Genomic DNA, 25,972 nt, shown 5'->3' on the forward strand with positions numbered 1-25,972 from the left:
GTTCTCTGTAGCTTATGATACGTTTTAATGGTTTTATATTTGCTGAAGCAAACGTGTGACAATGGATTTGTATTGTATGGATTTGTATCTGTTTGTGCCTGTTTTGTATATGGTGTACATTACATAATTGTATCCTTTTAACTGCACAGCACTTTGGTACACTCAACAGTTTTTAAAGTGCTTTATAAATAAACTTGAATTTAATTTAATAATAATTAAAATAAAGAATTATAGACTAAAAGTATACCTGTAAAATCTATTTTCTTTTCTCTCTACATCATAACTCTCCTAAAATTTACCTCATACACTCCCTTCTCACTCTCGCGCTTGTTAAAGATTGGCGTGCTGTCATAGCAACCATGATAAGTTCTGCCTCCATTTGTCCTACGAAGGCCGTCTGGTTTAAACGAGGCTTGTTTAAAGGAGGATGCTTGGTATTGTAGCCTTCAAAGGACTCTTCCCAGCCTTTGAAACAAGACACAGCTGAAGTATCGTCAAATCAACGTGCGACGCATAGAAATTTCTTCTCTTCTCTCCAAACGATACCAAAGACAACAGTGAGAAGGAAAATTAGTATATTAAATGTAATTAGAAAAAAATCAATTTGCCTACCAGCTGAAACCGGGACTTAATTACATTGTTAAGAGAATTGTCAGGACACCGGGACTCACCTCTTAAAAATGGGATGTCTGGTCACCCTACTTAAACAGAATTAGAAAACAATCCCTTATAACATTTAATGCCATGACCTTATGAATTTAAGACTTGTTGCTCAAATTTAAGACCTTTTTAAGGCCTGTGGAAACCCTGGATAATAAATGCTTATAAGATTATTAGAATTATCAAAATGAATGAAGAAATCTGATTTCTTTTAAATAGTTTAATGCAATATCAAGGACAAAACTTAAATCAATATAAGAGTATTTATAACAGTTGTTGTAAAGCCCGTTGAACCAGAAATTCAACTAGTCTTCATATTTCTTGTGATGACTACATCCATTCAATGGATCGGATGAAACGGCTCCACGATTTCAGCAAATGTCTTCCTTTCTGGTTTAAGAAATTGAAATGGACATGCAGTTAGGAGACACACTTTATTCCACTCTTATTTAAAAAGCAATGCACAGTGACACAAAAGAATTGGGCCAACATACACAATCACATTTTAAGATAATATCAAGAAAACATCATGTTAGAAAGAAACATATTACTGAGACTGGATTTCCATATGCTTTTACCTTTCTCCTGAAACTGGTCAGGGTGCAGCCGGACATACTCATTCATGTCTCTGTCCAGTTTAGCATATGTGTAATTCTCATATTTTGTTAAATGGTAGCCAATGAACCATCCAATGGTCACAAACAATGCTTGGCGGTGGAAACCTGTAAAATAAACATCAACAACTCATGGCACTGCACAAGTTTTATTTGGATAATGTATGATAGATGAAGCTAAACTATAATGTATGGGTTTTATGCATGCTTGATGTTTTAGGGTATATGTTATACATTTTTATGTTGTTTATTACATTTATATTACCTTTACTCATTTAATTTGTAAATTATTATTATTATTATTATTTACAAAATATATCAGGAACAAACTTAAAATTTTGCATTATGTGGATTGCTCTTAGAGAAGCTGGTATGGGTGCTACACTAATTTGACAAAAAGTTTTGACATTTGGGCCAGTAACAATAAACAGTCAGTTCAATATGTGCACTTTATTGACAATATTGTTAATATAGTGCAAATTATATGGAGCAATACCAATAGCACTGAGTGACTACATTAGCACTGAATAAGTACAATAGCAATTTAGCTTTTCTCAGTAACAGATTTACAAAAAGTATGTAACCACGGTAATACCATAGTTTTTCAGACATGTAACATGACAGTAACACATTTGTGAACATGTACCATTGCAACACCATGGGTCTCAGACAGTAACATTGTAATAACATGTTGTTTTGCACATGTACTATGATAATATGATGTTTGTTTGTTTGTTTGTTTGTTTGCTTGCTTTTGTCTTTTTTCAGAAATGTAGCATCTTCATTCTGTGGCATTCATTCTGAAGTACCATGTAAGTAAATACCATGGTATTTGAATATGTTACTCATTCAGTAACATATTACATTAAAGCACCTAAGGGCTGCAAGACAACTCTGCCAAGAAAGCATAAGAGTATAATTATGTAATCACAATATGTGTTTATGTTACAAATATTACTTTTATTAATTGCACGGAAAGGTTACTGGTCCAGTGGAGCTCTCACCTGCTTTGAGTGCAGGCTTGCGGTTCAAGCTGTTGTGCAGCATCGCCGTCGCCCAGCCGCAGAGGCCGAGCCACACTGAATTTCTGTTTACAATCCTCGGTGGAGGCAGAACTTTCGCTTCGTCTCTTAGAAGCCCCATGTTCACATATAACAAACTCTTCCAACGTCGGGATAATTTACAGCCAGTTATTTTTCCATATCACCCCCTGAGGTAAACCAAGGGCAATGTTTAGCCGGAAATACAAACAGCTCGCCGCTCCGGCGGAGAACAGATGAATTACCCACAAACGTTCCGAACAGCACTTCTTTGGGGCGGTTGCATCAGCTGTGTGTAAGTTCAAACTTAGCCTAGTTGTGGCGTAAATGGACACTAAGTCACAATTTACGCACTACTAAATATTTGAGCGTTGCACCATTAAACTTAGGTAGAACGTAACCCTACGTATAAACTAAATATTTATGGAAGCCTCCGACCAGGCGTAATTACGGATGGAATAAAACAGCAGACTGATATTTTATGACATCAATGAGCTCATGTTTTGCTTGACAGGCATCAATCATTAGACATACATTATGATGTTGACGAGAGAGAGAGAGAGAGAGAGAGAGAGAGAGAGAGAGAGAGAGATATTGATCATACGTCCTCTTTTTCCCGGACATGTCCTCTTTTTCGGACCTTAAAAAAGTGTCCGGCCGGGATTTCTAAATTTGCGAAAATGTCCGGGATTCAGTTTTAGTTGCATTATGATGTGCATCTGGTCTAATACTTAATTGTGTGTGCGCGCATATTAACCCCTCTTTGTAAATCCCGCCTTCTCGCACACCAATTGGTCGATTATAAGAGGCTTGCAGCAACTATTGGCCAAATTCCTGCCTGTCAATCTCTCCGCAAATGCGCAAAGTGCTGTTGTGTTCGGCATCAAACAGCTGCTTGACAGTAGCAGCAAATGACAGCTGAGTGGAAACAATGCCCAAACGAAAGTGCAAATTTACAGAAGATTTGCACAAAAAATTCCCATGCTTTCATCCAGGTCGAGATCCGTGGGAAGCAGAATGTATGACATGTAAAGCTGGCACTTATGTGTCAGTTGCTAATAAAGGTGCAAGTGATTTAGAAGCACACATTAGCTCTGCAAGCATAAAGGGTCAGCAAAAGGTGAAAGTTCATCAGATAAATTAACGGACTACTTTTTGTGACCAGGTAAAATTGTTATCACATTGCTTCATTTTCCATGGCCATTCAAAATAATAGTAATAGTAAATGAAGTTACACTCATGGCATCAAATATAGTATTTTAGTACATGGACATTCAAAAGAATGTTGGAAATTTTTATTTATTTATATATACTTATGTTATGCAAATAGAGTGTCTTTTTCACTGTATTAAAGTTTGCATTCATAGTAACACTGATTTGAACCCTATTATTCCACCCAACCCCAAAGGAGAACAACCAGCAGAACAACCTCTCTCTCAATGTCAACAAGACCAAGAAGCTTGTGGTGGACTACAGGAGACTGGACAAAGAACACAGCCCCATCACTATCGACGGAGCACCGGTGGAGAGTTCACATCTCTGACGACTTCACATGGTCCAGCCATGCAGAGGCCGTAGTGAAGAAGGCGCACCAGCTGCTTTTCTTCTTGAGACGACTGAGGAAGTTTGGGACGTGCACTGTGGAGAGCATTCTGACTGGTTGCATCACCGTCTGGTACGGGAACAGTACTGCTCTCAACCGCAAAGCGCACATCTATTATTATTAAAAAGCCCATATTATGCTAATTTACATGTTCATGATTTTATTTTGGGGGTCAACTAGAATAGGTTTACATGCTTTAATGTTCAAAAAACACATAATTTTTCTCATACTGTACATTTCTGGAACACCTATTTTCATCATCTGCTGTGAAACGCTCTGATTTAGCTCTTGTCTCTTTAAAGCCTCCCTTTCCGAAAAGCCCAGTCTGCTCTGATTAGTCAGCTGGCCCAGTCTGTTGTGACTGGTCAACCACATGTCGTAAATGTAACATCCCTTACCATAACTGAGTTTCAGGCTTCCTTAACAGCTGTAAACACCAGTGGTGGGCCGTGCATTTAAAATCTAGGCCTTCAGTGTGATTCATGCCATTAAGAAAACACAGTTTCACAATGAATAAGACATGTTAGGCCAGCAGAGAAGGCTTTGCTGGCCCTGAGAATTCGCCACTGGTAAACACTATTGTAACTATGGGAACAGTGGCGTCAGTTTTTGCCATACCACTTTGAGTCTGAGTCCATTAATGAAAGTTTGGAAGAACAAGCTGATCAACCCAAACCACATTCACAAGCACGACTTCAGCAGGACGTTTCACAGTGTTAAGTTTTTATTTTGTAGCTTTTTACAAGTACACTGTTGATTACTGTGTACCTAACAAAGCTTCAAGTAAAAGACACATAATGCATCTAAGTTAGTCATCTTTTGCTGGAATGGGTGTAGCCGAACTTTTGTCACCAGAGATATGAATGGAGAACAGAGGCTTACTCCCGCTTGGACATTACCGGAGGTATTACAGAGTTAGTGAGCAAGTTAGCCATGGACTACCGTGGACAGTGGCTGTAACATTACAGCTTGTAATTATATAATTATATAAGACTCTTGAGATCAACCATTTTGTTACACAGTTTTAGGTAAAAGCCAGCCCACAGCTGAATAGTAAACCTTTACCAAAACAATAACATTATACAGCAAGTTAGCCGAGCACTACCGTTGACTGCAGATGTAAAATTCCCATTTGTAAAAAGAAATCCATAACCACACTTATTCACTATTCATGATAGTAAGAACAACAAACAATCTGCATAATTCTACACAATTGTAGGTAAAAGTGGACCCGCAGCTGATAAGCAAAATTATTTCAACACAATAACATTAGCTAGCAGGTTAGCAGAGGCCTACAGTTGTGCACTGGGTGTACATCGTAGCTACAACAAAAAGCTCTGCATTTGAACTCTCGGTAGCAGATAAATCCACAAATAATCAAGCATACTTACAGGTTGTGATCCTGAAGTGCCAGATTGTCCCAATAAAGTTGGAACTGCACCATCTTTCAGGAGTAACCATCTTGAAAATCCGGCATTGGCTGTGGTTGTACTGCTGAGGAATAGTGGTAAAAATACATTTTAATCACTGATTCTTCAATTCGTCTGCCTTTGGAAGTACAAACAAAGAGGTTTTTCTTTCACAGTGAAGAAAACAGCGTCTTCTCGACATAGCGACAACACTAACCCAACTCATCCTGGCCTTGGCTATAACTACCTTTGTTTGAGGGCGGGCCAAAGTAGCCCTTAGAAGGGCATTATGCAAATGTGTTACATAGTGATGTAGATACTTTACGGAAGAAATGGCTGGACTACAAACCAGGCATTTCTTGTAGTTCTTGAGCAGTGTTGTCTGTGGGAGAGAATAACACTGCAGACCTTTTACATGCACAAACAGCTATATTACACACTAAAGGAAAGGTAAAATCCAAAAAAGCATAATAGGGCCTCTTTAATATCTGCCCCTTCACGCACATCTGAGAATTAATGGCAACACAATAGTATAAAGAGTTGAAAAAAAGGTGCTCAACCAACTGAAGAGGAGGCGCAACCAAAATTCAAATTGTGGCAGTGGGGGCGTGGTCAAGCGTCCGCCCGGAGAGAGAGAAAGCTGTAAGGGCACTTGCACCTGAGCTAGATTATGTTTAACACCTATCTATAATTCCAGTGAGCATGGGGAGAGCGGCATATAACTAGCCACGCCACCAGCAGCAGAGTGAGAGAGTTTGGCACAAGAAAGGCGATGGTGTACCCGAAGCTGAAGCGGTTTAATCTGTTATGTGTGTGAAGCTGATGTGTTGAGGTTATTACGTTCCTGTGAAGCTGATGTGTTTGTTTGACTACCTGCTGTGAATCTGACGAGTTTGTGAACTTGAAAAACCTTGAAGGTGGCCGATTAAAAATCTTACCTGTGCCAGAAGAAACCCCACTTCCCTGTGTCTACTTCCTTCCTGCTGTTGAGTTGATCATGAAGTACGTCCCATGGAGTCCTCGCAGTTGGCCGAGATCCTCAAGTCCCTCGCCGGCCTACACCAGTCACACCAACAGTCTCTGCTTGAGCTACATCAAGACCAGGATCATCGGTTCTTTGAGATCCTCAGAGCTCGGGTAGAGGACCGGAATGCGATTCGGAGCCTCCTCAGCCAGGAAAGAACCCCGGCCACATTCCCGGACAGCCACAGCCCCCTGCCCCCACCCACGCTCTTGAAGATGGGGGCGGATGATGACCCGGAAGCCTTCCTCGATTTATTCGAGCGCACCGCTGAGATCTGGAGCTGGCTGCGTGATCAGTGGGCGGCCAGGCTCCTCCCGTTGCTGTCCAGGGAAGCCCAGCTTCCTGCCCAACAACTGCCGGCGGCTAATCTCCTGGCCTGTGAAGACCTCAAAAAGTCCATCTTGCAGCGGGTTGGCCGCAGTCCAGAGCAGTACCGCCAGCTCTTCCGAACCATGAAGCTGGAGAAGAGTGACCGCCCGTTTGCCTTCACCCAGCGGCTCCGAGACACCTGCCGGAAATGGCTGCTGGTGGGGGATCGCGACGACGTGGGAGTTGTCGACCAGGTGGTGCTGGAGCAGCTAATCCATCGACTGCCAAGAGGAATGGTGGAGTGGGTCCAGTGCCACCGCCCAGCGTCGCTGGAGGAAGCTGTCCGACTGGCAGAGGACCATATAGCGGTGTACCCGAGGGCGGAAGAGCCCTCCCACTCTCTCTCCCCTCCCCCTGTGTTTTCCGCACTCTCTTCCTCCACCCCTCTTCGCTCTCACTCTGCTCTCTCCCCAGAGCCCGTTCCTGCTCCACGGAGGTGAGGAGTCCCACCACCGAAGCCCGTTTCCCGCACGCGGGTTTTTGCATCACCCTCAGCCTCGACAGTGCCCCGCCGCTCTCCCCCTCAGGTGGAAGTGTCCGCCGACGCGGGTGCGGGCATGGTGCCTGGGCCGGTCTGTTGTAGTTGCGGGGATCCGGGACACTTCCGGGATCAGTGCTCTGTGATGGAGCTGGGAACGGTGGTCCGGATCCCCGACATTCCGCAGGCTGCCCCTGATCGGGCCGGAGCGTACCGGATACCGGTAAGTGTCAAGGGGGGTACTCACCAAGCATTGGTGGACACGGGTTGTAATCAAACCACTATCCACCTACACTTGATTCAAAACAATGCTTTGGGCACAGCTAAAACGGTAAGGGTGAAGTGTGTGCATGGGGATATTCACAACTACCCTGTGGTGATCCTTATGATTAAATTCTGGGGAACAAACACAGAGTGGAGGCTGCGGTTAGTTCCCACCTCACCCATCCGCTGATACTGGGGAGTAATTGGCCTGAATTTAGAAATCTATTAAAGGGAATATGCGCGGATGGGTCCTGCACAAAAGCGGTGAGATGTGAAATGTGTGATGCGCTGGCAGGGGAGGAGGAGCCGGGGCTGTCTTCATCTGCTCCATGTCAGAATGAATTGAGGAAGGGAGAGGCTACAGCCCCTCCCATCCTCAGGGGATTTCCCGAAGGGGATTTGCCTTTGGAGCAGTCATGAGACGAAACCCTCAAGCACGCCTTTGACCAAGTGAGAGTGATCGATGGTCAACAACTCCAGCCGAATATCGCCCTTACATATCCGTATTTTGCAATTATAAATGAGCAGTTGTATAGAGTGATGCAGGACGCTCAAACAAAGGAAGATACAACCCAGCTCTTAATACCCGCGGAGCCATCGGGAAATGGTGTTCCAGGTGGCTCATTATAATCCCATGGCGGGTCATCTAGGGGAAAGAAAAACACTGAACCGCCTAATAGCCCGTTTCTATTGGCCAGGCATTGGTGGCGATGTCCGCAGGTGCTGTGCGGCATGCCACGAATGTCAGCTGGTGAATCCACCGGCCACACCAAAAGCGCCATTGTGCCCCCTTCCACTGATCGAGGTCCCTTCGAGAGAATTGGAATGTACCTCGTCAGGCCATTAGAGCGGTCAGCATGTGGACACCGCTTTGTACTGGTCCTAGTGGACTATGCAACGCGATATCCAGAAGAGGTGCCTCTACGCAACATCTCAGCACACAGTGTTGCGGAGGCACTCTTCAATATAATCTCCCAGGTGGGGATTCTGAAAGAAATCCTCACCGATCAGGGCACAACCTTTATGTCACGGACACTACGCGAGCTTTACGAATTATTGGGCATTAAATCAATCCGCACCAGCGTTTACCATCCACAAACAGATGGCCTGGTGGAGCGATTTAATAAAACCTTTAAAAATATGATTCGTAAGTTCATGCACGACGATGCTAGAAATTGGGACAAATGGCTCGATCCCCTGTTATTTGCAGTACGAGAGGTCCCGCAAGCCTCCACGGGGTTTTCACCATTTGAGCTGCTGTATGGGCGGCACCCGCGCAACGTGCTTAATGTCATACGCGAAGCTTGGGAGGAGGGACCTTCAACAAGTAAAAACGAAATTCAATACGTTCTTGATCTTAGAGCAAAACTCCACACTTTGGGGCAACTAATTTGCTCCCAGCTCAAGAACGACAGAGCCGACTGTACGACAGGGGAACCCGGCTGCAGGAATTTGAACCGGGAGATAAGGTACTCATATTATTCCCCACATCAAGCTCTAAATTACTCGCCAAGTGGCAAGGACCCTTTGAGGTCACACGACGAGTGGCGGATTTCGATTATGAGATAAAGTGAACCGATAGAGGGGGCACACATCAAATATATCACCTCAACCTCCTGAAATTGTGGAGGGAGGCAGTCCCTGTGACGTTGGCTACGGTAGTTCCGGATATGGCGGAGCTCAGGCCGGAGGTGAATACAAAGCAAAATCATTTTACCCCGGTCATTTGCAGAAACCACCTCTCACCGTGTCAGCTCGCGAGGTTGCCAAGTTGCAGCAGGAGTTTGCAGACGTATTTTCCCCTCTGCTGGGTCATACGAACCTCATCCAGCACCACATCGAGACCGAGCCGGGGGTGGTGGTATGGAGCCATCCCTACCATTTGCCCGAGCACAAAAAGAAAATTGTCTGGGAAGAATTGGATGCAATGCTCAATATGTAGCACTGCATCCCCCAATGCAATGTGTACATCCCCCCACAAGCCGACACAGACCGGGCACTCAAGGATCTGTATGGGAGTATAAGTGAGCAGGAAACTATGCACCCTGAGGCCGCGTTCATTGTGACCGGGGACTTTAATAAAGCCAGTTTAAAATCAGTCGCACCAAAATACCACCAGCACATTAGTTTCAACACACGAGGGGACCGGGCTTTGGACCACTGCTACTCTCCCTTCCGGGATGGCTACAAATCCCTCCCCTGCCCACCATTTGGCAAATCGGATCACTCTTCCATTCTGCTTCTGCCCGCTTACAGACAGAAACTGAAACAGGAAGCACCCACCCTCAGAACGATCCAGTGCTGGTCGGACCAATCAGATTCTACGCTACAAGACTGCTTTGATCACATGGACTGGGAAATGTTACGGTCCGCCTCTGATGACGACATCGAGCTTTACGCTGATAGCGTAATGTGTTTCATCAAAAAGTGCGTGGAGGACGTGGTTCCGACCAGAACAATACGGATCTATCTGAACCAGAAACCATGGATAAATAACGATGTTAGTGCGGCACTTAATGTGCGGACCTCCGCTTTTAATTCCGGGAACGCGGAGGAGCGTAAACAAGCCAGTTGTGCCCTCCGAAAAATCAGAACAGCAAAACGCCAGTACAGGAGCAAGATTGAAGGACAGTTTAACACTACCAACTCTAGAAGCATGTGGCAGGGAATTAACATCATCATGGACTTTAAAGGGAATAAAATCTCCACCATGAACACCGCTGCCTCTCTCCTGGATGAGCTAAATACTTTTTATGCTCGTTTTGAGGGAAATAACACCACTCTCATGGAGAGAGCTCTCGCGGCCGAAGCTACAGAGGTTAGTTCACTCTCCGTCTCTGTAGCGGATGTAACCCGATCCTTCTGACGGGTGAATATCCGCAAAGCCGCGGGCCCAGACGGCATTCCGGGCCGCGTCATCAGAGCGTGCGCGAACCAGCTGGCTGGTGTTTTTACAGACATTTTCAACCTTTCCCTCTCTTTGTCTGTAGTCCCCACATGCTTTAAACATCCACCATTGTGCCTGTTCCAAAGCAATCAAAAATAACTTGCTTAAATGACTGGCGTCCTGTTGCTCTGACCCCCATAATCAGCAAATGCTTTGAGAGACTAATCAGAGATTACATCTGCTCTGTGCTGCCTCTCTCTCTTGACCCATTGCAGTTTGCTTACCACAACAACCGCCCCACTGATGATGCCATTGCATCTACAATACACACTGCTCTCTCCCACCTGGAAAAAAAGAACACTTATGTGAGAATGCTGTTTGTAGACTACAGCTCAGCATTCAACACCATAGTGCCCTCCAAGCTAGATGAGAAACTCTGGACTCTGGGCTTAAAACAGCTCGCTGTGCAGCTGGATCCTGGACTTCCTGTCAAGCAGATGCCAGGTGGTTAGAATAGGCAGCAACATCTCCTCATCACTAACCCTCAACACTGGAGCCCCACAGGGCTGTGTTCTCAGCCCACTACTGTATTCCCTGTACACACATGACTGTGTGGCAACACATAGCTCCAATGCCATCATTAAGTTTGCTGATGACACGACGGTGGTAGGTCTGATCACTAACAATGATGAAGCAGCCTACAGAGAGGAGATGCACACTCTGACACACTGATGTCAGGAGCACAACCTCTCCCTCAACGTCAGTAAGACAAAGGAGCTTGTGGTGGACTTCAGAAGAAAGGACAGAGAACACAGTCCCATCACCATCAATGGAGCACCAGTGGAGAGAGTCAGCAGCTTCAAGTTCCTGGGTGTCCACATCACTGAGGAACTCACATGGTCCATCCACACTGAAGTCGTTGTGAAGAAGGCTCATCAGCGCCTCTTCTGCCTGAGACGGCTGAGGAAGTTTGGAATGAACCGCCACATCCTCACACGGTTCTACACCTGCACTGTAGAGAGCATCCTGACTGGCTGCATCTCCGCCTGGTACGGCAATAGCACCGCCCACAACCGCAAAGCACTGCAAAGGGTGGTGCGAACTGCCAGACACGTCATCGGAGGTGAGCTTCCCTCCCTCAAGGAAATATATACAAGGTGGTGTGTGAAAAAAGCTCGGAGGATTATCAGAGACTCCAGCCACCCGAGCCATGGGCTGTTCTCACTGCTACCATCAGGCAGGCAGTATCGCAGCATCAGGACCCGCACCAGCCATCTCCATGACAGCTTCTTCCCCCAAGCAATCAGACTTTTGAACTCTTGATTTCCCACGATCAAAATACATCAGCACGGCACTTTATTACCCTCACTCTTATGTCTCACACCGGACTGTCATAAATTATATTATTATTATATTATTTTCTCTCTTAACAACTGACTATCAACCGACAGCCTGAATGTCAATACAGTACAATACTGTACATTCTATATATACTACTATATATACTTTTTTATATATTTTTATTTTTTATTTTTATTGAATAATGTGTATCTATATAGCGCGTATTGTATACTGTACAGTGTATGTTATTATTTGTATATTGTTGTGTGTAATTATGTGTATATCAGACGTTTAAATTGTGCTGTGTTAATTTGATGTTATTGTAAATTGGTATATGTCTCATCACTGTCACGACTGTTATGTTGATCGGAACTGCACCCAAGAATTTCACACACCATTGCACTTGTGTATATGGCTGTGTGACAATAAAGTGATTTGATTTGATATGGGGGTAATAGAGGAATCCCACAGCGATTGGTCCAGCCCGGTTGTTCTAGTTCCTAAGAGCAACGGGTCTGTACGGTTCTGTGTGGATTACAGAAAAGTCAACGCGGTGTCTAAATTTGACACATACCCAATGCCCCGAGTTGATGAGTTGCTCGATTGGTTTGGCACTGCTCGATTTTATGTGAGACTGGATATGTCAAAGGGTTATTGGCAGATCCCCTTGACACCAATTTCTCGTGAAAAAACAGCCTTCTCCATGCCGTTTGGATTACACCAATTTGTGACGCTTCCATTCGGTTTGTTTGGAGCCCTGGCCACGTTTCAGCGTCTCATGGACCGAATCCTCAGACCGCATTCGGCAGTCACATGCAGCATCTGAGGGCGGATCTGAGATCGCTGCGACGAGCGGGACTCACAGCAAACCTGAAGAAGTGCGCGATTGGGCGGGTGGAGGTATGGTATCTGGGGTTCCACTTGGGCCACGGGCAGGTGTGTCCCCAAATTGACAAGACTGCGGTGATTGCGACCTGCCTGAGGCTCAAGACCAAAAAGGGGGTGAGACAGTTCCAGGGGCTGGCTGGCTATTATAGGAGGTTTGTGCCTAATTATTCAGATGTCACCAGTCCACTGACAGATCTCACTAAAAAGGGAGCTCCAGACCCGGTGCAGTGGACGGAGCAGTGTCAACAGGCGTTCATGCAGGTTAAAGCTGCACTTTGCGGGGGGCCGCTTTTACATTCATCCGATTTCTCTCTCCCTTTTGTGTTACAGACGGACTCTTCAGACAGAGGGCTGGGGGTGGAGGAGGAGGAGCGCCCGGTGCTGTACATTAGCCGCAAGCTCTCACTGAGGGAGACTATGTACAGCACCGTGGAAAAGAAGTGTCTCGCCATCAAGTGGGCGGTCCTCACTCTCTGGTACTACCTGTTGGGGCGGGCCTTCACCCTCTGCTCGGATCACGTCCCACTCTAATGGCTCCACCGCATGAAAGATACCAATGTGCGGATCACCCGTTGGTATCTGGCTCTTTAGCCATTTAAGTTCAAGGTGGTCCACAGACCGGGAACACAGATGGCTGTTGCCGACTTCCTCTCCAGAAATGGGGAGTGGTAGGCAGGCCGGATGCCTCCCTGGCCTGAGTCGGGCACCTGAGCTAGATTATGTTTAACACCTGTCTCTAATTCCAGTGAGCATGGGGAGAGTGGCATATAACCAGCCACGCCACCAGCAGCAGAGTGAGAGAGTCTGGCACAAGAAAGGCGATGGTGTACCCGAAGCTGAAGCAGTTTAATCTGTTATGTGTGTGAAGCTGATGTGTTGAGGTTATTACGTTCCTGTGAAGCTGATGTGTTTGTTTGACTACCTGCTGTGAATCTGACAAGTTTGTGAACTTGGAAAAAACTTGAAGTGGCTGTTTAAAAATCTTACTTGTGCCAGAAGAAACCCCGCTTCCCTGTGTCTACTTCCTTCCTGCTGTTGAGTTGTCTCACACAAATGTTCATGCTTTTTAGGAAGAAGGTGCAACACTCACTCTACAGAAATAGGCCTTAGCTTTATTTGTTTAAAAACAGTGATGTTTCGGCCATCCTCAGGGCCTTTATCAGACATCAAGAACATCTAGGTCTAACACTACTATATGCACTCTTGTAATTAGCAAAAGGTGTGTCCCTCTAAATGTGGGAGTGAATAAAACAAAAACAAACAAACAAACAAAAAAACAAAAACAGTTACAATCACAAAACACACTTTTCAATAGAACATACCTTAATCTATTTCATGGTTAAGCCCTTTAGGGAACAATGTATCTAAAAAGAAAATCCAAAAGGTTTCTCTGGACTTCCCCGGCTTGAAGAGTTGACCTGTTTAATCCCAAAGTAAAATAACTCACAAATAGAATGAGAATGATCTTTGAAATGTTGTGCTACAGGGTTACTTATATCGCCACATTGTATGGCACTACCGTGTTCACATATTGGGTTCTCAATTCCCTTTACGTTTCACCTACATAAAACAATCCACAAGGACAACATATGGCATAAATCACATTATGTATTGCAGGTGATGGTACTTCTAATAGGTATACTCTTGCCTGTTCTGGGGTGTGAAAAGTATTTCAGCCTCCTAGTGTACTGACATTGGGTACAATTTCCACATTTATAGTTACCATGAGGGATTGTGATCGACTGAGGCTTAGGGGGTATTACACATGCATTAGCCCTTACTAGAACGTTCTTCAAATGTTTTGCTCTATGGAATGACATCATCGGAGAATGCTCAAAAGTCTTCAAAAGGACTGGATCTGATTTTAAAATATGCCAATGTTTCTGTATAGTGCTGCAAAGTTCTGGAGAGTGCGTATGTAGTAACAAACAGCATAGAAATACTTTTTTTTATTATAGCTTGAACTAGAAGGGTTAAGTAACTGTTCCCAATGGACTGCTTTCAATGTATCCTCTGCACTGTCTAGCACTGTCTTTTTGTTTTTTTAATTGACTCCCACAATTAGAGAGACACACCTGTTGCTAATTACAAGAGTGCATATAGTAGTGTTTGACCTAGATGTTCTTGATGTCTGATGAAGGCCCTGAGTATGGCTGAAACATCACTGTTTTTAAACAAATATAGCTAAGGCCTATTTCTGTAGAGTGAGTGTTGCACCTTCTTCCTAAAAAACACAATATTATATGCCACACATCACTGCATGTTATGTATACTATGTATACTGTGCTTAATTCAATTCAGTGCAACTGTTCAGTTTGTATATTGTGTAATGTGTATTGTGTAGCATGCGAACTGTTAAACATTTGTGTAATGTTATTCTGTATAGTGTTATATTGTTATTCTGTAGTGTTATAATGTAATTCATTATTCTGTACATTGTCATATTGTTATTCCGTACATTGTTATTCTGTCAAGTGTACTGATACTTATTGTATTTAAATGTATGGTGGCAATGTCTGGACCACGCACATAAGCTTTTCACACATCATTTCACTTGTGTAATGGTCTAGTGTCAATAAAGTGAGTTAAGTTAACTACTCATTTGTCCTGTATTAATTTTTGCATAGTTACCTATTAACAGGGTTAGGAGGGTTACTTTTGAAATGTATTCCACTACAGATTACAGAATACATGCTGTAAAATGTAATTTGTAACGTATTTCGTTAGATTACTCAAGGTCAGTTACGTATTCTAAATACTTTGGATTACTTCTGCAGCGCTGGTTGATTTTTCACTTGTTTTGACTATAAAAACTCTGCCAGTACAGTAAGACAAAATACACATGTTAAAAATACATTCTCTGAAAAACCTAAATATCTTATGCAGTGTTGTTTCTAAAACAAGATAAATTAAATTGATCTTGTTTTAAGGATTTTTACAGGAAAACAATACAAAAATTATTATCAAGAATAAGATTTTTGCCCTAATATCAAAGGTCTTACTAGAAAAAAAGAAATTATGATCCAATGTGAAGTTTCTTGATAAAAAAACTATGAGCATGCCTGGTAACGTGTGTAGGGCTTTACTGGTTGTTTAGATCAGTGTTACTATCAGAAATAATTAATAATTATTTCTGTAGTTATTAATTAATATTTAAATTAATTAATTTAATCTAACTCATTAAAACCTCATATGGGGCTCCAGTAAATGTAGTGCGCTACGTTTAGGAGCGGGTTTGGTTATTAGCAATAATTAATAATTATCAAAGATAATTATTAATTATTAAAATCAATAGAACATTGATGAGAATCATTGTTAGCATTTTTAATCCTTTAAATCAACAATTATCAAAGATAATCGTTAATTGTTAACATCGATGAAACATTAATTAAAATTAACACTAGCTTATTGATCATTAAAATTCAACAATCATCAAAGATAATTATCAATTATCAAAAATCAATAGAATATTAATAAGGATTAACATTGACTGGGCACCACCCTGGAATCAGGGACTAATAACCAGATAATAAAACAGTCTCAATATTAGATTGTTTTCTTAGGAAAATCGACATCCGAAGAATATCGATTTTCGGGAAAAAAAACAATGAATGAAGGTTTGAATCCGAGCACTGACATCCCGTCAGCATGACACAGGCGTATGCAAAACAAACCAAAACACTTCTCTTTGTAATATAAACAAAGTTTATTTATGCAGTAATATCAATTAATAATTAATACAATGCAGTCAATAAACTTCCGACTTACAACTACAAACTAAACAGTGATATGATTAGATATGGAAATAAAAATAATCCTTTAACACATAAGGTGTGTGTGTAACAGTGTGTGTGTGTAAGGAGGGACGCGCACAAAATGGCGGACGTGACTCTTGTGGAGAGTATGTCACGCGAGACTTCCGGCCAGGGAATATGACCGCGAATGGGGGCAGCGAGAAACCAGTCAATGGCGTCTACCAGTTACCGCATGTATCCGCTTGTACGATAGCTTAGGGACAAAGCTGGGCTTTAGCATTAAGCTATCTAGGAGCCAAAAGTATGTGCCAGAATGTTTGTGAGGGGTCGTGTGCGTGCGCGCGCGCGCGTGTGTGTGTGTGTGTGGTTAGTACGAGAGAGAGAGAAGTGACGGCCCTAAAGCCGATTTCGTGATCGTGGGAAAGAAAGCAGCTGTTAGTTCATCGCTCAGAGACGCGGTGGACGGCTCGTAAACAGTCCCGCGTACTTTGACTCTTTAATGGATGAACTCAGTTTACCTGTCTCACACGCGATGGCGAAATTTCACAACAGTCCAATTTGGTTGGACCACAATACAGCAAAACAAATTTGTGATAATTAATACCCTGATTATTAATAATGAGCGACATGGCGGTCCGTAAACTGTACAAGCAAAAAACCTTGAAACACAAGAATAACACACTATAATATTCTATCTCTGCCCAGACGTAAACCTTTTACTTGAATCGCATGAGGACACAGGTAGAATGTGTTTTCCTCCGTCCTTTAACTCCGACCCGGTTCCTTGAGGCTCGGGTGATGACGGGAGGCCGTTTCCTTGCTCTGTTGGCGGGCACGGCTGTTGATTCTCAGCGGGCTAGCGGAGAACTCAGAAATGTCGACTTGATTGAAGATGGAAGAGAAATCTTTAATCTCTTCACTTCTGCAGGCAAATGGATAAAGTTGCGGATTGCTCGGCGGTCTCCTTCGGATCCGTTAGAGTGTTCGGTTGAACACAGAGAAATCTCAACTCGTCCAGCAAGATGGAGATTGTATGGCCACAGTTTCAAGTTACTTCCTTGTGTCACGAGGTTGCACCTGAGAGCAGCGATGAGCTGCGTCTACATGCTACAAACAAAGTTGCTGGAAGCAAATCCTGGAAGCATTTCAGAGGTATTTCAACTCCTGATGATGTCATGTTTGAGGGAGGTTCTGTTGTGTGCCTCATCCAATAGGAGTTGAGAGTTCGATCCTTTAGTGAGCAAGGCTTCATGGGATTTGTAGTCTGTTTTGAACTCCCTTTTTGATTTTGGCACGATTTTTATCAGTATAATTTACGACTTGGAATGTGGGGGCTTTAGTTAGGTTTTTACGACTGTGTTAGGCCTGCGTTTGTCTTCTATCTGAATACATGAGGCCCAACACGTGCATGTAAAATGGCTAGACATAGCATTTTAGCTTAGCATAAAGTTGACAATTTACACAAGGTTTATTTTTATTTCTTCTGCTCCAAACTTACTTCAAACTTACTTCTCTGTCTGCTCGTATGAATGTTACACATCATAAGAAAGTGTTTCACCACTGCTCAAATGCTCTTTGGATCGCATCGTTTATATGTATAAATTTTTCCAACTGAAAGGACTAAATATTAAATGAAACAAATGACAATAAAATGCAAAGTAATCTCTTCAGTAATCAAAATACTTGTTGAATGTAACTGTATTCTAATTACCAATGATTTAAATTGTAACTGTAGTGGAATACAGTTACTTATATTTTGTATTTTAAATACGTATTCCCGTTACATGTATTCTGTTACTCCCCAACTCTGCCTATTAATGAAGGAACAGTATTATAAAGTGTTACCTTTTTTCTTTTTGCTATACTGCAAAAGACTGACCAGAGTACACATGCAATTTTTTTTTCACATGAGATATCTTTAGCCGTTTAGCAACAAATGACATGTAAAAACCTGCATACATTGTTCCTGTTTTCCATGATTAGAGTGTGAAGACAAAGAATGTATTTGTTACAACCTCATGTACTGGGTACAGTTGTAACACTTCCCTGGACCAATTAGCATGCTGGTTAATTGGGAAAGGTGTTACTCCACTGTAAAATAATGAGTGACATTAGTAATTTGACCATAAAAGCTTAAGTTGAAATATTAAGCCATGGGATATTTCATTTGCTTGTTCTTCCACAAAGAGACATTTACCCTGCAGTCCATGGCTGTGTTTCCCAATTACGTGTTCACCCATGAAAAATGACAATTCTCTCATCATTTACTCACCCTCATACCATCTTAGATGTGTTTGACATTCTTTTTCTGCTGAACATAAACAAAGATTTTTAGATGGAAATCTGAGCTCTGTAGATTCATACAATGCAAGTAAATAAAAATGGAGCGAGTGGAAGAATACAAAATTAGAGGTATTTCGCGGTGCATCGAAGGATAGTGGTTAAGAATAAAGCCTCAACTGATCCAGATATTCCGTCGCAGCACAAGAGTAATGACTTCATGAATTTCTTTACTGATAAAATTGAAATAATCAGAAATAAAATTGGAATTGCGCAATCATCTGTCACAGTATCTCAGAAAACAGTGTCTCATAAATTTTCTCACGTGCTACTTCAATCCTTCACTGTCATAGGTCATGAAGTGCTAACAAAACGTATGGAAACATCAAAAGCCACAACATATATGTTAGATCCAATACCAAATAAGCTCTTAAAAGAGGTATTCCCTGTGATCATCTGATCTCGGCTGTATTTCACTTCTAGTTCTTTTAGATCTTAGTGCTGCATTTGACACGATAGATCACGACATTCTCTTGAATAGGCTAGAGAATTATGTTGGCATTTGTGGACTTGCATTAGCATGGTTTAGGGTCCTATTTAGCAGACCGCTACCACTTTGTCTATGTAAATGAGGAATTGTCAAACCAAACAAAAGTAAAGTATGGAGTGCCACAGGGATCAGTTTTAGGGCCTCTGCTTTTCTCCTTGTATATGCTTCCCCTGGGAGATATTAACAGGAATCGTGGAATAAGTTTCCACTGTTATGCCGACTATACCCAACATTATATACTATCTTCAAAACCTGACGAAGTTTCACATTTCTCCAAATTAGCAGAGTGTATCAATGAAATAAAAGATTGGCTGGCCAGAAATTTCCTTCTACTCAATTCCGACAAAACAGAGGTACTAATTATTGGACCAAAAACCCCTAAAAACAAGCCGCTAAATATAAATTGACTCTCAATGAATGTACTGTTACATCATCTTCAACAGCGAAAAACTTAGGTGTTATATTTGATACCAATCTGTCCTTTGAAAATCAAATTACCAATGTTTGTAGAACAGCATTCTTCCACTAAGAAATATTGCTAAATTAGGACACATGCTCTCTGTTGCTGATGCTGAAAAACTAATTCATTCATTCATGACCTCAAGACTAGATTATTGTAATGCATTACTGGTAGGATGTCCAGCAAGATCAATAAATAAACTTAAATTGGTTCAAAATGCAGCAGCCAGAGTGCTGACTAGAACCAAGAAATATGATCATATTAGCCCCATTTTATCATCGTTACACTGGCTACCTGTTAAATTTTGTATTAATTTTAAAATTCTGTTAACTATGTACAAAGCTTTGAATGGTCTAGCTCTGCAGTACTTAAGTGACCTTCTACCATGCTATATTCCATCATGTTCATTACGATCACAAAATTCTGGCCAGTTAATAGTTCCTAGAATATAAAAATCCACAAAAGGAGGTAGATCCTTTTCATATTTGGCTCCTAAACTATGGAATAGTCTCCCTAACACTGTTCGAGATGCAGACACACTCACTCAGTTTAAGTCTAGACTAAAGACTCATCTATTTAGCCAGGCATACATCTAATTTATCCTTCAACTCACAATTAGGCTGCTTTAGTTAGGTCTGCCAGAACCAGAAACACTGATCATGATCTATAACTCTGCAATAAATTGAATGGCATCTATGCTAATATTATTCTATTTGTTTCCCTGTCTCAACCTTGGGACTCCTATCCTGAGGTCACCAGAACCGGCTGGATCCAGCTCCATTCCTGCTTCATGTTGGACTCCACTGCTATGTGTCTCTGAGTGATGACGACTAATAGCAGCCGGTGCCAGTCAAACATCACTTCAGTCTATTACGATGGACTTCAGAGGATAAACTGATGCCAACTCCAACCATAAGACATGGGATACATCATATGCCATTGTCTGAACCTTGGACTTAGGATAGACCTCACCGAAATTACCTGCCGGTTGAACTGCGATGCACCTCACTGATCTCTGCCTGCATCACCTCGGTCTAATGATAGACTACACTCTTATAATGGAATACATAGACTATCAATTAATTGCCAACAAAACCCTTCATCAGCCAACTAACAAGGACAATGCATCTATGTGAACTTCTGTAGTTAATCTATGATGGACTTCAAAGACATTAGTCATTAATCTTACAGTTCATACAAAATCTTTGTTTAAACACTGACCCATAACACTTACTTAGTTTAATATTTTTAAACCATAACTTGCACTATACATAAGTAATATTGGCATTATATACATGATGTTAGCCAGAGGAGAACTGGCCCCCACAGTGAGCCTGGTTTCTCCCAAGGTTATTTTTCTCCATTAACCAACATCTTATGGAGTTTTGTGTTTCTTGCCACAGTCGCCTTCAGCTTGCTCACTGGGGTTCTAAATACAATTATTATTTAATTACTTATTTTTAAATGCAATTCACAATCGTATTTTATCAAACTACACAATGATGACTCTAAGACAGTATAGATACTACAGTTTTATTTTCTGTTACTGCATGATTTTCTGTAAAGCTACTTTGAAACGATGTGTGTTGTGAAAGTCGCTATACAAATAAAAATGACTTGACTTAACGTTCTTTCTCCTGCAGAACAAAAATGAAGATATTTTTGATGGAGATATTATGTCTGTTTGACTTGCAATGCAAGTAAATGGTGCCCAACACTTTCAAGCTCCACAAAGCACATAAATACAGCATAAAGGTAATTCATATGACTCCAGTGGTTTAATCCATGCCTTTTGAAGGGTTTCCAATCGATTTTGGGTGAGAACAGACAAAAAAGTAACTAATTTTTTCACTATAAATCTTGACATCAGCAGTCTCTTTGGAGATAATGATTTCAAGCTGATGATTACACTTACTATAGTGCTATTGAGCGCTCTGCCCTCGCGTCAAGCATTATGAAGTGTAATCGAGTTTGAAATCATGACCGGAGTTTGGTCACCATTCACTTGCATTGTATGGACAAACAGACAGCTCTCCGTTAAAATATCTTTGGTTATGTTCCATGGAAGAAAGAACGTCATATGAACTTGAGACAGCATAAGGGTGATAAAATGTTGAGAGATTGATCATTTTTGGGTGAACAATTTTTTTAATAATACCAGGAGGTAGATCTGCAATGCTGAAACAGCTTTATAGCATAGAGAACAGCCAGTCCAACAGAAAAAGGCCGAGAAAGGATGGAGCATTAGGGAGGGGGCAGTGCCAGAAACAGGTAGGTTAGATTGTTGATGTATGCGGTGGCAATGATAATATGGATTATATTTGTTGTTCTTTCTCTTTTATGTACAGTGTGTCAGGAAACCAGTCACTGCAAAGAAGGTCAGCAGGATAAGAGGCAAATTCTTCCAAAAATTCAACCACATAGGCAAGACAAAGTAATTCATTCTATGATTACACTGTGCATGAAAGAAAGTTACACATAAAATATAGTATAAAATAATATGAAACTCCAACATACTTAATGCATAGCTTTTTAACATACTGTATTTTATTTGAATAAAGTTTTACAAATCTTTCCCTAGCTTATTATGTTTAATATTGTGTAATTAAATTAAAAGAAATAAATAGAAATTCTATCATGTCATTCCAAATCTTTTACTCCCCCCACAGCTTGGAGTCACAATTCACTTTCATTATATGATGAAAAGCTGTGTGAAAATTTTTCTTACCTGTCCTTTGTGTTCCCTGAAAGAAAGTCATACAAGTTTGGAACGAACGACATTATGGTGAGTAAAAAAATGACAGGATTACATTTTTTCTGATGAACTATTTCTTTAAGGAGTTTATAGCTACACTTTGGGGTTTAGGTTCTGTTCTTGTAGATTAATTGGCATTTGACTGTTACAGTGGTTCCCCCTCCTCATGTAGAATGAGATTTCTCAACGATAAAGTTTGTAAACCTTCTCAATAACTCACTCCCAAGAATTATTTTTAGAATTTCTGATCATTATTTAAGGAAATACTTAATGTAGTAACCCAGAAATCACTTTACTTTCTGTAACAACCTTTTTCCAGAATGCAGAAGTTCCCTGTGATTCATACTGAAAGCCTGTTGTCATTTGCAGAATTTACTGTTTTACATTCTATAAGCTAGTATACTGTAAATTACAGTTTGTTGTTTTGCACAAACCTCTAACACCCTGTCTACCCTGGACACTTGTGTTGCATCACATCAAAAACAAATAGATTTTATTATAATCAATGATGCTGTTTACACAGGAAGTGTCTGTTGCTGTGCATTGCATCGCGCCAATAGTAAAGAGGTGTCCTATTCCATGTTCCATTTGTCCTGTTCCATTTTGCGCTGCATGTGGTGGTGCTAATCCTGCCAACAAGACAAATAAATGGTTTAGAATGTTCACTTCGACAAGTCCATTAAAGACAGCCTCAAGCCGTTATGGTGCGTCGCATCACATGAACTGACGCACATGAGTAGACAGGGTGTAGTGTCAAATGCTTAAACACTGCTACAAAAATTCTTGTTTTTTTTTTTGTAATTAACATTTTTATTGATTCATATGCATATGACAGTGGAAAAAACTCAACACATATATAAAGGATCAACATTTTACATTTAAACCCCACTAATACAGTCCCACCCTGACCCCTAACGAACACCCCTGTGGTCCCACATAACACACACACAATCCAAAAAAATAAAAAATATATATATATATATATATATATATATATATATATATATATATATATATATATATACACAAATAAATAAATAAAATAATAATAAACATACATGATTAAACTAAACTACACTCTCCACATCCCCTCCCCGAGAGTTCCCCAAAAAAACTAAATATTTGCCCCATTTTTTAGCAAATAAGTCCCTAAACCCCAGCCTTCTACTTACCGCCTCTTCAAATGCAGCTACCCTCCCCATTTCCACACACCACTCCGAAAAAGAGGGTGCTCCACTTGATTTCCAACCCCTTAAAATTACTTGCCTGCCGATCATGAGACTGGTCATAACCCAATTTTTTATGTGATTATCCCCTAAATGCATGACCGCCCCATCACCCAAAATACAGAGTCTGGGACAAAGCAAAACCTGAGTGTTCAAAACATCACACAAATACCTCTGAACCCTCAACCAAAACTCCTGGATCTTAACACACCCCCAAAAGACATGGGTAGTGTCTCCAACTTCTGACTGGCATTGCCAGCAAGTGGGTGTTTCTTTAAGACCAAGCCTATATAATCTAGAGGGGGTCCAATAAAATCTATGTAAAATCTTAAATTGCATAAGGCGAACCATTGCATGTCTAGATACAGACTTGACATTTTTAAGAATCTTAGTCCACACTCTATCCTCCAATACCAAATTCAAATCTTTTTCCCATACTCTCTTGAGAGAAGTCAAGGCTTCATCCCCCAGACTCTGAATTAGTAGGGAGTAATACACTGATGCTTCATGGCCTTTTCCAAAAGCAGCAATCACCTCTCCCAAAGCACCTGCCGCTTTAGGGGGGTGCATGCCACTCCCAAAAATAGTGCAGAGTAGGTGGCAAAGCTGTAAATACTTATAAAACTGAGATCTGGGAATGCCAAAATGTTAAACCAAATTTTCAAAAGGTCTCAATACTCCACCCTCATATAGGTCACCAAGTGCATTAACCCCCCTCACAATCCAATCTGACCAACAAAAAGGGGACTTATTAATACATAGTTTAGGGTTCAGCCATATGCTCGAGGCTGCGTTTAAATAAATATCCGAATTAAACACTCTGGACACTTTTGTCCATACCGAGTGCAAATGCAAAATAACGGGGTGCGACTTAACCTCTCCAGCTAGTTTGATGAAAAGGCTTTGCAGTGGCGAGATAGGGGCAAGAACTTCCTTTTCAATACAAAACCAGGGAGGGGCTCTCTCAGGTGGAAGCGACCAATGAGCCAAATGTCTAAGACCGAATGCATAATAATAAAACAAAATCTTGGGTAGGCCTAGCCCACCTTTGTCAATTGGCCTATGTAACTTATTGAAATTTAACCTGGGGCGCTTACCATTCCAAATAAAGGACTTCGCTATGCTATCAAATTGCTTGAAATAAGAGCGGGGGACATCTACAGGGAGAGACTGAAGCAGGTAGTTGAATTTTGGAATACAATTCATTTTAATAACATTAACCTTCCCAATCATCGATAAATGTAATGAAGCCCACCTGCCCACATCGCTCGAAAACCTTTTTATTAAAGGGTCAAAATTAACTCTAACTAAATCAGACAAATTTGCTGGGAATAAAATCCCCAAACACTTAATGCCCGCCGTTTCTGGGCAGGATGCTGTCAGCGCCAAAGCTTCAGATTTAGACCAATTGACTTTGTATCCAGAGAACTTGGAAAAGGAATTAATAATTCTGTGGAGGCAAGGCATAGATCTAGTAGGTTCAGAGACAAATAATAAAATATCATCTGCGTAAAGCAGAAGCTTATGTGCCACACCTCCCGCTGTCACCCCTGGAAAATCATCCTCCTTTGTTATCGCTGCTGCTAATGGTTCCAGGGCAAGACAGAACAATAATGGGGAAAGAGGGCAACCCTGTCGAGTGCCCCTATTCAGAGTAAAATAATCTGAAATTAATCCATTTGTTTGTACCGCTGCTACAGGGTGTTTATAAAGTAACTTAATCCAACCAATAAATGTACTCCCGAACCCATACATTTCCAAAATCTTAAAAAGATAATCCCATTCTACCATATCAAACGCCTTTTCGGTGTTAAGTGAGATGGCAGGAGTTCATTCGCCACTGACCACATGATACTGATGAGACGCCTGATGTTATCAGAAGAGCTGTGGCCCCGAATAAACCCCACCTGATCTATATGTATAAGAGATGTCATAACTTTACTTAATCAGTTAGCCAAAATTTTTGACAATATTTTTACATCTAGTTGGATCAGGGAAATTGGACGGTAACTTTTACACTCGCTTGGATCTTTGTCCTTTTTAAGAATCAGACTGATCTGGGCTTGTGTCATGGTTGGAGCAAGTTTTCCTTCTTTAATGATTCAGTATAAACTTCTAACAAAAGTGGAGCCAGTTCTGTAGCATAGGATCTAAAAAATTCTGCAGCAAAACCATCTGGCCCCGGAGCCTTGCCAGTAGGTAGGGACTTAATTACCTCGTCAAGCTCCTCCAAGGTTATCTCAGAATCAAGAGAGTTTTTTTGCTCAATCTTCAGTTTAGGAAGATCTAATTGTTCCACAAAGTTTCTAATATCTTCATCAGTAGACGAAGGCGTGGAACTATAACACCAACACAACTTGTGTGACTCT

At 41.6% G+C, this 25,972-nt stretch overlaps 2 protein-coding genes across 2 annotated transcripts in view; one reads left to right on the forward strand and one right to left on the reverse strand.

The window, feature by feature from the left end:
* Positions 1 to 862: 862 nt before the first annotated feature.
* Positions 863 to 2,566, reverse strand: LOC127421929 (NADH dehydrogenase [ubiquinone] 1 subunit C2-like). The gene is made up of 3 exons (XM_051665157.1): positions 2,279 to 2,566; positions 1,239 to 1,382; positions 863 to 1,050 (listed from the first exon to the last, which is right to left on the reverse strand). The coding sequence occupies exons 1-3, from the start codon at positions 2,415 to 2,417 to the stop codon at positions 1,001 to 1,003; spliced, it is 333 nt and encodes a 110-aa protein (XP_051521117.1). The 5' UTR covers positions 2,418 to 2,566; the 3' UTR covers positions 863 to 1,000.
* Positions 2,567 to 2,742: 176 nt separating this feature from the next.
* The window catches only part of LOC127421801 (uncharacterized), a 73,561-nt gene continuing 50,331 nt past the window's right edge, over positions 2,743 to 25,972 (forward strand). Inside the window, exons 1-4 of the mRNA XM_051664926.1 lie at positions 2,743 to 3,479; positions 3,723 to 3,989; positions 21,971 to 22,046; positions 22,292 to 22,407. Coding sequence (XP_051520886.1) covers positions 3,867 to 3,989; positions 21,971 to 22,046; positions 22,292 to 22,407 — 315 coding nt within the window. The 5' untranslated portion in view covers positions 2,743 to 3,479; positions 3,723 to 3,866. The remainder of the gene's footprint in view (positions 3,480 to 3,722; positions 3,990 to 21,970; positions 22,047 to 22,291; positions 22,408 to 25,972) is intronic.

The sequence above is a fragment of the Myxocyprinus asiaticus genome, chromosome 31 (genome assembly GCF_019703515.2).
Source record: "Myxocyprinus asiaticus isolate MX2 ecotype Aquarium Trade chromosome 31, UBuf_Myxa_2, whole genome shotgun sequence".
Lineage (NCBI taxonomy): Eukaryota > Metazoa > Chordata > Actinopteri > Cypriniformes > Catostomidae > Myxocyprinus > Myxocyprinus asiaticus.

Coding starts and splice junctions, on each gene's coding strand:
- LOC127421929 (XM_051665157.1), bottom strand. CDS start 2,417: ATGGGGCTTCTAAGAGACGAAGCGAAAGTTCTGCCTCCACCGAGGATT. Junction 1,383..2,278: donor CAAGCCTGCACTCAAAGCAG/GTGAGAGCTCCA, acceptor TTTATTTTACAG/GTTTCCACCGCCAAGCATTG. Junction 1,051..1,238: donor TGACCAGTTTCAGGAGAAAG/GTAAAAGCATAT, acceptor TTCTTAAACCAG/AAAGGAAGACATTTGCTGAA.